Source organism: Barbus barbus (assembly GCF_936440315.1).
Source record: "Barbus barbus genome assembly, chromosome: 30".
Classification (NCBI taxonomy): domain Eukaryota; kingdom Metazoa; phylum Chordata; class Actinopteri; order Cypriniformes; family Cyprinidae; genus Barbus; species Barbus barbus.
Genome location: NC_136758.1, coordinates 5,915,714 through 5,930,931, shown reverse-complemented (window position 1 = coordinate 5,930,931; position 15,218 = coordinate 5,915,714). Strand labels below are relative to the sequence as shown.

The 15,218-nt window shown below is 38.5% G+C and overlaps 1 protein-coding gene across 1 annotated transcript in view; it reads left to right on the top strand.

The window, feature by feature from the left end:
- Nucleotides 1-725: 725 nt before the first annotated feature.
- Nucleotides 726-15,218, top strand: part of kif6 (kinesin family member 6) — a 156,904-nt gene continuing 142,411 nt past the window's right edge. The window contains exons 1-4 of the mRNA XM_079385612.1: nt 726-893; nt 1,322-1,431; nt 8,791-8,865; nt 15,036-15,183. Coding sequence (XP_079241738.1) covers nt 834-893; nt 1,322-1,431; nt 8,791-8,865; nt 15,036-15,183 — 393 coding nt within the window. The 5' untranslated portion in view covers nt 726-833. The remainder of the gene's footprint in view (nt 894-1,321; nt 1,432-8,790; nt 8,866-15,035; nt 15,184-15,218) is intronic.

Sequence of the window (15,218 nt, the reverse complement as noted above, 5' to 3'; positions counted from 1 at the left end):
AATATTTTACATGCAAGCTAATGGTATAGTTGAGGAATTGTGTGGTAAATAGGTACAAAAGTACTTTGTATATCCAAAAACACAGCATTACTGTACAGATGAGAAGTAAACAAAAAAAATAATATATTATATGTATTATTAAAAATGTACATTTTTTTTACAATCATTCTTTAAATTTTGGGGTCGTATATACCCCAAATGCGCTGAGTGTGAAGGGGAAACTAAGGTTATAAGACCAGCCGCCAGGTCCACCTACACTCTCGTCCCTATCTATCTAAAGTTCCTCCCCACTATCTACCTCCAGGCCAATAAGTGGGACCCCGGTTTTCTTCACGCCGGTGGTGCTAGCCAACCACGAACGCCACGGATCCCTTTTGTGAACCTAGCAGGCTTAGAAAACACAGTTTATCAGTCTCTTTCACAGTCCTCTGGTCAAACAACCAACCCCCATTTTAAAGATATCCAATTATTACTCATTGTCCACAGGTGTCCTCGAAAACGTCATTCCTTCCGTGTTTGTCCGTAGCAATGATGTCACGCACCGTCAATCGAATCATAATCATTACAATATTTTATGGATAGTCAAACCAAACTTTTAAATGCTAAAACGGCTTGCCATATTAGGACGCGTTGGCTGGCCTGGCGCTGCTGGCCTGAAACTGCTGTGACGTGTGGCTTTGCGGTTTTGCAGAGCTTGTTTAACGTCACTTGTCGCTTAGCAACCTCTGTACACAAAGAAGTAAAAAAGAGAAGAGTGAACTAAACGTGTGAAGCTAATCGGGTGCTTTGTATGGAAAAGACGATAAAAAGCATCACATATATCATATAAAACAATGGTAAAGCAAACGATTCAAATCTTTGCCCGTGTGAAACCGACGAAGAAACCCACAGCGGTGAGTGTTCTGCGTTTATGTACTTTATTTACTTCGAATACACAGTAACGAATACATTTTACATTTCCTTGTCTAAAGAGCTATTAAATGCATGTGTTTTCTGTTAGGGGTTGCAGTGTTTAAAGTCTAATGTTTTATAAAAAAGAATCTGTTTTAAATAACACGGATACTACGGTACTTAAGAACATAACTTTATAACCTATATATCTCTACAAACACAAGATCTCTGATTATTAGCATTGTTTATATTTGTTTACATCATTTTAGCATACCTGTCATTTTTTAGGCTAATATGATCATACTTTTGTCATAGTGATAGTGAGACTTGCATTAAAAAAATAATAATCATAAAAGAAGGTGATAACTTTATACCTTTCAACAGCAACAGCACTATTATGTGTGCTCATGCTTAACACATCCTCTTGCAGGACTACTCTGTGCACTGTGAGGAGCAGCAGGGCGGTAGTTTGGAGTTTGTGGTTCCCAGAGACTTGGCAGATGGTGTTATCAACAATAAGAGGGAAAACTACAAATTCAGGTGATGTGGAGTAAAATTAAGGAGAGAAATGGGTTTGGTGCAAACAGGGATAAAATGTACACCATGCCCACGGTTAAATATACTGCTGAATCTTTAAAGTCGGTATGAAATCAAAATTGACAATTCTTATTTTTTGATGGAATACTGTAGTGTTTATTATAAATAATTTATCTGTGCACTTCATTTTTTAAAAAAAATTCATGTGCCCTTCTAATCTTTAATCAAAAATGTTAACCTCCCCTCCCCCTCAAAACAACTCCACTACTCTTCCGGTCACGAGTAATGGCGCAAGGGCAGAGCTAGTGATGTAAAGGGTAAACGCTGGGATAAACGACAGGGGGAAAAGCTGAAGCTGATGCTTCACTTTATAGCATTGACGCAAGTCATGAGGGAGTACGTTACCCTTAAACACTGAAAATATATTAGGATATTACGACAACATTACTCTTATCGCAAACTAATTTGTTTCATGAATATGACTGAACCTGATGGAGGACGCGCTCAGTCATTCAGGCAGTCTCTCTCTCACTCTCTCTCTCTCTCTGCGCTGTTTAGGCATGTTTTGTGCTGTTGATCGTCGTTGTCATCCCTAATAAATAAAACATTTATTCATGCTTGGGTGTCGGCAGTGATTCCAGTGGTGAGAAATCCCCCACCACTAACTGCAAACTGGCATTTCAGATCTGCCTCCATTTTGTTAGTAACGCCCGAAATCAAGTCCCGCCCCCCTCTCATTTCAGATGCTGTTTCACTCGGATATACGTCACAGTAGAGAAGAAAAGACAATCGCAACTTCCATTTCATGCTGACTTTAATGTTGTGGGCATATTTTTTCTGCTGGAGGTCCTGGACTTATTCTTCAGATACATGGCATCGTGGATTCTATCGCATACCAACAGATACACCTGACTGCCTCTGAAATCTTATAATGGGTCGTGGTTGGAACTTCTATCAGGACAATGATCCAAATAAACACCAAAAACAACACAAAAATGTGTCACTGAGCACAAAATTAAACTTCTGTCATGACTGTCCCAGTTCCCTGACCTGAACCCTGTAGAAAATTAGTGGGTTGAAGTGAAGAGAAGAAGCACTAACAATGAGCAGGGAATCTGAAGGATCTTGAGATTCTGAATAAAGGAATTAGTCTCTGATCTCTTGTCTGGTGTTCTCCAAACTCATCAGGCATTATATGAGAAAACTCAGAGCTGTTATTTTGGGAAAAGGACATCACAGTAATTGGGTGCCAATGATTGTGGCCAACGTGAACTAGAGAAAAACATTTATTCCATAATGAGATTTTCCCCCCACTCCATTGTTTTACTTCAACGATGGGTTAAAATTTTGTGAATTTTTTCACAGCCACCTGCTCATATTTACCAAGGGTGCCAGTTTTAGCGAAGGGCACTATTATGCATTATTTGCATTTGTACAACAAACATCAATACATTTTGTGTAATTCACCAGTATAACAGCAGGATTTTAAAACATGCGACTTGACAGCAAATTTCTCTAGTTGTAAAAAGCTGTTGTGCCTGCACTGTAGTCAGATAGTCTCCATGGCCTGTCAGCTGGGTAAGGTGAATCTCCAATTTACAAGTCTAATAAGTGGCAGCAATACAGAAGTTTACAGTTTACAGGATTTTAAGAGGCAGCCCACATTCTCTTTGCTCATCCCACAATTATGGCATTAAAAGTTGATTCTCACTCTTTTAGCATACTGTATGTCTTGGGACATTTCCTGTTTAAAGATGGAGTAACAGTAAATAGAGTAATAATAAATTGCTGGATAAAACTGAAACCGTTTTAAAGGTACTGTATGTAATTTTTTGACTCTTCTAAAGCCAAAAAATAACATATGTTTGTAGATATCAAGGAAACATGTTATGTTTACATAGCTGTTTCTATGAAAAATAATGGTATGGCCAGTAATTCTACTCTGAAATGTGCATTCTGGGCAGGTTCCAGGGAGGAATGCCTGCGTTTTTGCAGTACCCATTTCAACTGCTAGCTGTCAATATTACATACTGCACAATGATCTATGAGCAGAGGAACATTAAAACACAGTAAATCAACTCATCAGCTTACAGTGCAAGGCTGGTCGCGTGTCTTAAATCTGGCAAAAGCGTGTGAGTGTCGCGTCTGAGTAGGAGCAAAGACTATAGAATACCCCAAGACGTGTCACTCATCTAGTTTTGAATGGGGAAAAATGCAAAGCTCCGTATGGCCGCACTATCGAACAAAGCTCTGCCTTCTGAGTAAAAGAACCAATCCCTAACCAGTAAAGTCATCGAGTCACTGCAGGGCTGGGCTTGAGGTTATGTTTGGGCCCTATACACTACAAATGCCCTCAACTAGAACATGATTATGGAGCAACACAAAATACACAAAAATATACTTTGAGGTTCATAGTACAATTAATAATCAACATGTCCAGCCTGTAGTCAAAGTTTAGATGTAATATTAAATTGTCATTATAATTGACATATAATGACATATAATGACATTAAATTGTCATTATATGTCATTATAATTGACAAAAAAAAAAAGCCAGAGATGTATTAGTATTTTATATATATATATATATATATATATATATATATATATATATATATATACACACACTCCCCTCCAAAAGTATTGGGACAGTGAGGCCAATTCCTTTATTTTTGCTGTAGACTGAAAACATTTGGGTTTGACATCAAAAGATGAATATCAGACAAGAGATTTACTGAAAAGAGAGATCCTTTGAACAGGCAAAACCCAAATCTGAAACTGAGCGTAGCCATTCAGTGCTAATTATTGTTTGAATAATCATTGTGATAGGACACACCTGGGCAACAAAATACACCTGTCAGTCACATGTTCCAATACTTTTGCTCACATGAAAAATGGGTGGGTTCAAACAAAAGGTGATATCTTCTAAAGTCTGATTCGGACGGTAATTGTTTCTCAGGGGGTGTTTTAGTATGGTTTCTGTTTTGGTTTTCAAAACTAATTCGGCGAGAGAAGGTGTCAATAAAAGGTCCATACATCATACTAATCAAGCAATTACAACTGTTTATTGTTGATACACACAGCTGATATCGATAATAATGATAATGATCATAGGTGAATGCATAAAAGAATAGTGATAATCAAAAATAAACACATTAAAGAAGGATAATCATAAGCCAGTGCATAATATATGAATGATCATGAGTAAATGAATAAAAGATAATATTCGTGAATGAATAATACACTAACTTGAGCATACACTAAAACTCCAAGCAAAGTATTATAACCAATATACAGCCTCAGAACTGTGCCATCATCTTCACTCTTCAAAAGACTGGGGAGCCCGTTTCAGTCACACCTGTCCGAGAAATGCCGGGCGACGTGGAACTTATCCCACGGCTGAGCTTCCACTGTTTCTGAAAGAAACCCCATGTTTTATACTTCAAAATTAGGTGCAGGTTAAGAACAACCCTCCAAGTGAGAGAGAAAGCAAGCTGGCCAGACTCGCTCCCCCACCCAGTTGGGTGCACCCGTTTTAGTTACCAAAAGATGAAATCCTTACTCAGCAACATCTCTGAGGTTTCGCAATATGTGTGTTGTGCCAGAATTCGGCACCTGGATGATCAAACGACAACAGTTTCCAACCTTGTCTTGAAGGTCAATATAACCTCTCTCTCGTGCTTTCCCAGGAGATTGTGATGTTGTTTTGCACCAGTTGCAGCCTTGTCCCTAGCATTTCAGTCTCTAAATGTTCATCCGTTGAGTGTAACACAAAAAACAACCCATTTCTTATAGGGGGACATAAGTGATTTTCACCATTTACAGGGGGTAGTTGGTGATTTAATTGCCGTCCGAATCCAGGACGCCAGTGTTTTTCTCTCACCACCCCTGTAAAAATCCCCAGCCGAATTAACTACTGTTTTTTGACAAACACCAAGGTCGTGTGGTAAATTAATTGCTGAATGCACATCTCTGAGTTTACGAGAAGAAATCGATTCAAAATTCAGCATTTAAACCCTTTTTGAACACTCCCGGACACCATACGGTAACTGTTGTACTTCGGTGTAATTTGCATACATATTTATTTCTGAAATGCTGGAAAGTATAAACGAACAATACTTCATAACTGCTCAACCACAGCAAGTGAGAGCAGAAAGAGAAGAAAAGCACGTAAACATTCGAAATGGGTCTTTATTATGGTAGCAGCAGGTATGCAATCCAAATTTAAAATGTGTATTATAAACGGATCGCTTATAATTATATACAACTAGCACGTATTTTCCTATTTTTAAACAGGTGATTTAAATAATCAAATAATAAATAGGATTATACATTATAAAATATGCTTGGAATAATAAGAATACATTTTACTTAAGTTGTTTAAAATACATTTTACACAATAATAAGAGTAAATTTGTAAATAAAATTCATTTTATTTACAGCACACAATCAATGTGACTGGCCACGTGAGCAGCGCGTTCCCGGGTTCGTAGGATCACAGAACTCACTCCTCCATTGTGAATAAATTGCCATCCGAATCCATGAGTTTTATCACTGAGGTGATATGTAAATAAATCTTTACAGACGTCCATATGAGAAACAATTACCGTCCGAATCGGGCTTAAGTTGTGTGTCAGATCCAGATGTAAATACCTGGAAATAAAAGCCGGCATGTAAATCTCTTGTCTGATATTCATTTTTTGATTTCAAACCCAAATGTTTTCAGTCTACAGCAAAAATAAAGGAATTGGCCTCACTGTCCCAATACTTTTGGAGTATTAATCGTGTTAAATAATCGTAATTACAATATTGACCAAAATAATCGTGATTATGATTTTTGCCAAAATCAAGCAGCCCTAGTGGAGGGTAATTAGCTATTGAGCAATGCGAAAACTGCTGATAATACTGACAACCATATATGGAAGCTTAGATAGGTGTCATATTCCTATAGGCAGATGGGGATCAGCTGATGTCAGCTGATGCGAGCTTGACTAACGTGACCTGCCAGAACTAATGCTATGTTTGATTTCTGTCAGAATCACTATCGTCAAAGATGATTGACAATTAGCATATAGTTTGGATTGGCGGTATGGTTCTGTTCTGGGCAAGAACTCCCAGCGCATCCATGCAACCTGGCATGGATGAGAGCAGGGAGAGCAGCGATAACCCCCCAAAACAAAACCATATGCTGATATCCCCCAACACAAACTGATAGCAAAATCTCAAAGCCTTTAACAACAAGAATGTTGCCCTTAACCAATGACCAAAACAAATATTTTTGCAAAACCCACATAACCTGTAGCAACAAGCATGTTGTCTTCAACAGATGGCCTAATGAATGTTGCCAATACCTTAAAAGTTTAAGCGATATGTTCTCAATAACACCAGATAGGCTAAGAAAAACATGTTTCCAATTCAACTACAGCTTTAAGAGCAAGCATGTTCCAAATAACGACCGAATTGCTCCTTAACAAGCATCTTCCCAATAACGACCAGGCAGCTTAAGAGCAAGCATGTTGTCAATACGACTACAGCTTTTAGAACAAGCATGTTCCAATAACAACAAGATAGTTCTGGGACAAGCGTGTTCCAGACAATACAGTTATAACTAAGAACAAGCATGTTCCCAATACAACAAAGAGCTTAAGAACAAGCATGTTCCAATATGACTAGACAGAACAAGCGTGTCTGATACCAGAGAAGAATCAACGCTGAAATGAAGGCTGCATCTGAAACTGGAAAGTGCTGCCTTTGAAAGACACATTTTGAGGAAGGAAGGCATCAAGACATGTCGAATCCAATGTTAGCCTTACTTCCTGCCTCCTGAGATACCTTCATTTGGTCGATAATTAAAAGCAGAATAGATGTATCTTTCACTGCCTTGATACCCACAATCCTGTGTGGTTGAGCAAAATAAAGATGATGTCTGAAGTCATTCCTAGTGAGTAATCAGTATTAAGAAATTAAATAACTGCTTAGTTATCAACAAGCTCGTTCTATATCATTGAACCGTTAAGCTGCCTCAAAAGCATGTCCGATATCAATTTCATGACCTTCATGAACAAACGCTGCCTGCGAAGTCATTGGCTGAAAAGCAGCATGTCAGCAGCCAAGGTTTCAGAGCAGACGACTTCAACTGAACAACAACCGTTTACCATTACTCTTGGAGCTGCGCCACAGCAGAAATTATTCCGTTTGCACCATGGTCGTTATTTTCTGCTGCTTAAATCTGTGCTGTACGTAGCTTACTAAAAAATAAAGGCGACTTGACTAGGTTAAAGAGGACAGTTTCAGCCAATCTCATGTTAATCTTGAGAGCCTATAGTGTAGTATTGCATCATTCACATCTCCGAAGAGTCTTCAGTTTATCAGGTTTATAACAGAAAGATACAGCTTACGATTCTCTCCGAAAACAGCCGAGCTCCTGGTGAGCCGTGGGCGGAGCTGAAGAGTCGCGAGCCTTACAAAATTGAATGAATCGGAGGTGAGTCCATTGGGGAAACAAATTCCACTTGCTAAATTCCTGATTCCTTGTGATGATGATGTTTTGCCTGCCGATTTCGCCATTTAATTAGCTATTGAGCAATGCGAAAACTGCTGATAATACTGACGACCTTATATATGGATGCTTAGATAGGTGTCGTATTCCTATAGGCAGATGGGGATCACTGATGCAAGCTTGACTAACGTGACCTGCCAGAACTAACACTACGCTTGATTATAGAATCATCTGTAATGAAATGAGGTGTGAACATTTCTATATTCTATCCATTTCTACATATTTCTATATGTGCACTCTTTTAGGCTAAAGGCTTAATGGAGCTATTCAAAGTAGCCATGTGATAAACTAATCAGCACAGACCTATGTGAAATAATCATAAATACCAGTTTATGCTGTTTGATTATGGCCTTGAAGGTCATAGTTGGAAGCTGTTAGCCTCGGCTGGCCCTTGCGTGTGCAGTGGAAATGCGGCTAATAAATAGACTGGCATATAAATGAACAAATCAAATAAACGGGTAAAGGCTGCAGCCCAGTCAAGCCCAATGGTAAGTCCGGCCATAAGCACTTGCATGCCTGAGAATCGTTTCAAAGATGGCCACCAAGTGACATGACTTGCCTTAAAGGGATTTTGGTAGAAAAGAGTGGGAGAAACTTCTCTCTCCAATATTTTGAATTTGGACTGCAGAACCTATTTCAACCGCTAGCTGTCAATATTACATAGTGCAATTTTAAATGGATTAAAGAGCAGATTTAGGCTTAATTCAGCATACAGATATATGACCAAAGTTTAAGTAAATACAAAATTTGTTTTTATAAGTCTTTAAACAACCTATTTGCACTAAAATATTTCTTCACCACAGGTTTCAGAGGGTTTTTGACCAAACAGCCAATCAAGAGGAAATCTTTCAGGCCATTGCAAAGCCTGTTGCTGATAAGTGAGTTGAAATTTTCTCTTCTCTGAAAAGTTCTGCTTGAAAGGCATGCCTGTGCAAGCATACAATTCAGAAATACATGTTTAAATAAACTGAGGAAACAATAGATATGTGTACTATTCAAAAATGACGTAGTACTTAGTATTAATATTATTAGTACAGTATATAGTATTAGTATATGGTATTATTAATTATTTAAGTATTAAGGGAAAGTATTCTGGTTCACAAAGTCATGAAACATGCCAATAGTTAATGCTGTGGTTCAGTACAATAACTAGTTCTTCTCAACCATGTTCCTGGAGGTTTGTGGCGGCCTGCCACAATATCAAAACTGACCGCCACAAATAGATTTTTTTCCAAAAGCTTTGACTTCGTTGAATAAACATGAGCACTGCACATTTCAAAATTGAAACACGGTGCGGGTGTTTTTATATCATTGTATTTCTGAAGGAAACCGACTGTCTTCAGAAAATTTTGGATGTCCTTTTCATTTCATCTTGTATGTAATGTCTGATAAAGCAGCATTTGTGAGCAGAGCACTGCTTTGTGTATAGCGTTACCGGGGAAACCGCTATTTCTCCACGCTCTAAAAGCGCCTCCTGTCGGCAGATAATTAATTTGCATATATGCCGCCACAAATAGAGTCCAAGTCTGTGGGAAACACTACAATCTTTTGGGGTCATGTGAAATCGTCAAGCTGAGAGGAACAAACGTTTTGCTCTACCGCATACCACCACCATAATTAAGTGAAGGAAACTGAATTTGCATTATATTCTGTAAAATTTGACGATCCAGTGTGATCAAGAAGTTACAACAATTCAAAACCGTTTAAAAAGATGGCAGAGAAACTCGTAAACAGAAGGAAATACAAATAAAAGCAGGCCACAGTTTCAGATCAAGATAGCGATAGTGGCCTGGACAGCCTGGACACAGAGCGAATAATTCACAGCATCACGGTAAACATCACACCCGCGATGGAGACTAAATTCAACAAGTTTGCCGAGAATCTTGATACTATCGCTTCAAAAGTTCATGACAATACTGCCCGGCTTGGAGAGTTAGAAACCCGCGTCTGACACGGAGGACAAGGTCAACTTGATGGATTCTAAACTGGCCGCGTACATAACGAAAGTTGAGATAATGGAGAAGCTTGATGATTTGGAAAACCGGAGTAGACGAGACAATATTATCACCAATTTACCGGAAGGTATGGAAGGCCACCAGCCGTTGGAGTGTCACGATGATCGGATGACGATAGACAGGGCTCACAGATTGGGAAGCAAAGTGGCCTCCGCTTCACAGCAACAACAGCCCCGAGCGGTGATTATCAAGCTGCACACAAGGTCCGGGTTCTATCTGCGGCTAAAACCAAGAAGCAGCTTATGCTTGAGGGTTACCGAGTGAGCATTCAACAGGATCTCTTACAAATGGTTCGTCAGAAGTGTTGAGGATTCAATCACGTTTGCAGCGCTCTCTTACAACGGGGAATGAAGTTTAGCATGTTGTTACCGGCCACCCTGAGAGTCTACTTCGAGAGTGGGACAGTGAATTTTTCCTCCCCACAACAGGCTCAAGACTATCTGAACTCTGTCAGCAATGAATAAGTGGAGAGTTAAATAACGGTCGTCTTTGTGGGACATTTGATCTCTCAGGTACCACGCTTTTAGGATCAAACTTTGAATGCTAACTATGTGTGTATTGCAGGGAAGTTAACTGTTTTAGGTTAATCATTTCCCCTTTTTTTGTTACCAATGCGTTAAGATTGTCAAGAATTACTATGTTTCTGAAAATAATGTTTTTGTGGTGGGGGCGGGAGTTTGGTGGGGATTTTCTTATTTCTTTTTTGTTAAACTGGTATTTTTTTATAGTATGAGAATAGTCCATATCCGGATGCAGGCAGTCGATTCTCTACTTTTTATGAGTGAGTTAAAGATTCAGAGTTGGAATGTGAAGGGGTTGAATAATGTTATTAAAAGGAAGAAGGTTCTAACAGCTTTAAAGAAGGAGAGGGTGCATATAGCGTTACTCCAAGAAACACACTTATCGGATATTTAACATAAAAAATTGGTCCGGGACTGGGTGGGTGAAGTTTATTATTCTTCTTTTACATCTAAGAAGAGAGGCGTAGCAGTACTTATCCATAAACATTTACCATTTATATAGGAGGAAGTTATATCTGATTCAGTAGGCAGGTTTGTTTTGGTTACAGGGACTCTTTACGGTGAATATGTGGTATTCAGCTCAATTTATGTTCCAAATAATTTTGAGAGATTTTTTTTCAGGACTGGTCGATGAGGTGTCAAAGCCCGCTAAACCCTTTCTTATCTTGTGCGGTGACTTTAATTGTGTTTTGAATCCTGAGTTGGATCAAAAACCACATAAAAAATGTTTATTCTAAAAAAGGACAAGCGCTTCAGGGGTTTTGTAATGACCTTAGTCTATTTGACGCCTGGAGAGTAAAACAGCCAACTGAGAAAAGATTACACATTTTTTTCTCCACCTCATCAGACATTTTCCAGAATTTATTATATTTTAACATCTAGACTGGTCCTAGACAGAATTAATGCATGCCACATAGGGACAATAAATATGTCAGACCATGCTCCTGTAACGCTGAGTATAGCACCACCATATAGATGCCCAACATTTAAATCTTGGCGATTGAATACTTCTCTTTTATGTAGGCAAGAATTTTTGCAATATTTGAAGAGCCAATGGGCCTTTTTTTTTTGGAAACGAACAGCACTGATAATGTGAGTGCATCCCTCCTTTGGGACACGGGGAAGACTTTCCTCAGGGTATCTATAATAGAGCTGAAGATCTTTGCCCGAACCCGACGGGACCCGACGGGCTCAGGCTTAATTTATATAATTTTACACGGGCTCAGGCTTGCACGGTGAATGAGTGGTCATGTGATGCGTTTCGAATAGCGCAAGAAAGATGCGAAAATGGATGCTGAGGAGGTGAAATGGAGGCTTGCCTCTGGCGATTACGTTTTGGTTGCACCAGCAACCTAAGCAAAGTCTGAAGTGTGAAAAAGTTTTGACCATGTGCATAATGAGAATAATGAGCCAGTGGGTTATGTGAAATGCAAAAAATGCAACATTCTGTTAAAGTACTTATGTTATATAGGCTAATGTTGGCATTATTCTTTTATAAAATTTCAGCTGCTATTCACCATTGCGTTGAGGGCGGATTGTGGAGAGAAGTGGCGAAGGAGATTTACCTTTATCTTAATTTCGTTATTGCCAAACACCCATCTTAATTTAGAATTTATCTTAATTTAATTTGCTAAGAAAGACAAATTTTTATTGGAGCTTTGGCCTATTTATAGGCTAAGTATATGCCTAGGCCTATTTAGAGTGCTGAAATGTTACAGAGGACTTATTTTATTTCTTTGTTCCAACTTCCAAGTGGCCTATAGCCTACGTTAGTCATGAATAAATTATGTTAAAACATGTATAAATGACTCATTCTTGAGCAAAAGAGCTGTGTGTGTGCGCACATTTGAATAATTTCGGGCTGTAAACGGGTTTGGGCTTTTAAACAAGCTGTCAATCAAAATGTACTTGTCGGGCTCGGGCCCTGTCGAGCCTAACTTTTAAGGCCCGATTACAGCTCTAATCAATAATCTCCTATGCTTCAGCTAAGAAACGTGCAGCCCTGCAGACACAGTTGAATTTACAGTCAAAATTAGAGGAGCTTGATAGGAAATTTAAAAAATTCACCCAGTAATAAGCTGCACAGAGAGCTTATCAACCTTTTTCTTGCCGTAAAAACGGGAACGGTCATTTGTAAATTCTATGGGTCTAGCTTCCGGTCTCATCTGCGTCCAGCTATTTTTAGCTGTACAAAACAGTTTGTTTTTCTGCTTGATATTGAAAATTGGTGTGTCTTATCATATTGTTTTAATGTATAACCTTAATTATTAACACATTGGTTTGTAGTGCAAACAGTTTTACTGTTTACTGCACATTGTTATTCTCCTGCTATTTACCTATAACGGCTAATGAACCGGAAGTCTCAACCGTAGGCTTACTTCCTTGTTGAAGAAAAAGGTGGATAGCCACTAGGTCGGCGTTGGATCAGTTGTTAACTCAGAAAGCAAAAACTGCCGCATTTTATGCAAGACAAAGACTCTACGATTCAGGAAATAAACCAGGGCGTCTTTTAGCGAGGCTTGTAAAACCAAGATCAAGTACTAATATTATTGCAGCTCTCAAAGACTCAAATAATATTTTACAGATGACCACTAAATCTATTAACAAAACAATGAGGGACTACTATCAACAGTTGTATTCATCTGATGTCACAAACCCCGTTATTGAAATGAGTAAATTTCTGGAGAACATTCCACCACCATCTTTATCGGAGGAAGATAGGAACACACTGTGTAAATGCATTTCTAAGCAGGATGTTATAGATCCCATTAGGTCACTTAAAAGTGGTAAGTCGCCAGAGCCTGATGGCTTCAATTCCAGAATTTTACAAGGAATGCAGGGACATGATTATTGACCAGCTTCATAATATGTTTATACACTCCTTTGAATCAGGATGTCTCCCATCCTCATAGTACCAAGCAAACATTTCATTAATTAAAAAAAAAAGATAGACCCTAAATGGAATGTTCCTCTTATCGCCCGGTATCTCTAATCAATGTTGATGCTAAAATTCTATCTAAAATATTTGCCAAAAGATTAGAGGTATATTTTCCAAAACTCATTTCACCAGATCAAGCTCGGTTTATTCGTGATAGATACTCACTTACGAATATTAGACGTCTTATGGGCATCGGACAGTACTGTTTTACAACTCAATGTAAGGCAATGGTCATTTCTATGGATGTTGAAAAAGCTTTCGACCGCTTGGAGTGGAAGTATTTGTTTGAAGTTCTGCGACATGTGGGTTTAGGGGATAACTTTGTGAGATGGATGAAAATAATATATAGAGTAACACAAGCAGCAGTCCTCACAAATGGTTTACGCTCTCCTCCATTTGATCTGAAGCAAGGCACCAGACAGGGTTGCCCTTTATCGCCGTTGCTATTCGCACTGGCCCTTGAACCTTCGGCAGTATCAAGAAATTAAGGAAATTCAAATTGGTAGCACTACTCATACCATTTAATTATTTGCAGATGACATACTTTTTGCTATCTCTCTGATGGGTTTGTTTTGTTTTTTCAGCCTAATGATGGCTTGCTTCACTGATAGTGACAGCTCTTTGGATCTCATTTTGACAGTTGACAGCAACATTCCAAATGCAAATAGCACACTTGACATGAACTCTGGACCTTTTATCTGCTCATTGTAATTGGGATAATGAGAGAATAGCACACACCTGGCCATGGAACAGCTGAGAAGCCAATTGTCCCATTACTTTTGGTCCCTTAACAAGTGGGAGGCACATATGCAAACTGTTGTAATTCCTACACCGTTCACCTGATTTGGATGTAAATACCCTCAAATTAAAGCTTACAGTCTGCAGTTAAAGCACATCTTGTTCGTTTCATTTGAAATCCATTGTGGTGGTGTATAGAGCCAAAAATGTTAGAATTGTGTCGATGTCCCAATATTTATGGACCTGACTGTATATTCGTTGTCTGGATTAAAGATAAAACCCAAACAGTGGACCAATGGTACAATGAGACTTTCAGAATTCTTCCGTTAGAACGTCTTGGGGCCATGGGAAACAAGGCTGAATTTGAAAATTGATGGTCCCCATTCTTTTGCAGTCTCCCTCAGAATATATCACAAGTTTGTAAAAAGGTTTGTAAAAATATATTTAAATCGGAAATACTAACATGCTGTCATTGAATGCTGGAAGATGCATTCTGTGTTTATTTGATTTAACATTGTATGTAAAGCATATATCTCTCGTATGTTGTTGTGGGGGGTGTTCAGGTTTGTTTTTTGTTTTTTTGTGGGTTTTTTGTTTAGTTTTCTTCTATTTGTGAAAACAATAAAAAGTTATTGTACAAAAAAAAAAGAATCTTTTAATTGCAAAATTATAATTAATTTAAAAAATTCTATAAAACCCAAGCATTTTATTACGCAGTTGCATCTATTAAATAATTATCTTTCAAGTAATGTGACTTTATATAACAGTACTAAATCATAGTGACACACATGGCACAAATGGCCGTTGGATATTGTTAACCTTGCACCATTTAATAGTGTGCTGGCAGGTTATAATGGGACCATCTTTGCCTATGGCCAGACTGGAAGTGGAAAGACTTTTACAATAACTGGAGGCGCAGAGCACTACAATGACCGAGGGATCATCCCCAGAACTCTTACTTACCTTTATCAGCATTTCAGCAAGGTCAGTAGACATTTTCATAATATTTTGCCTGAAGG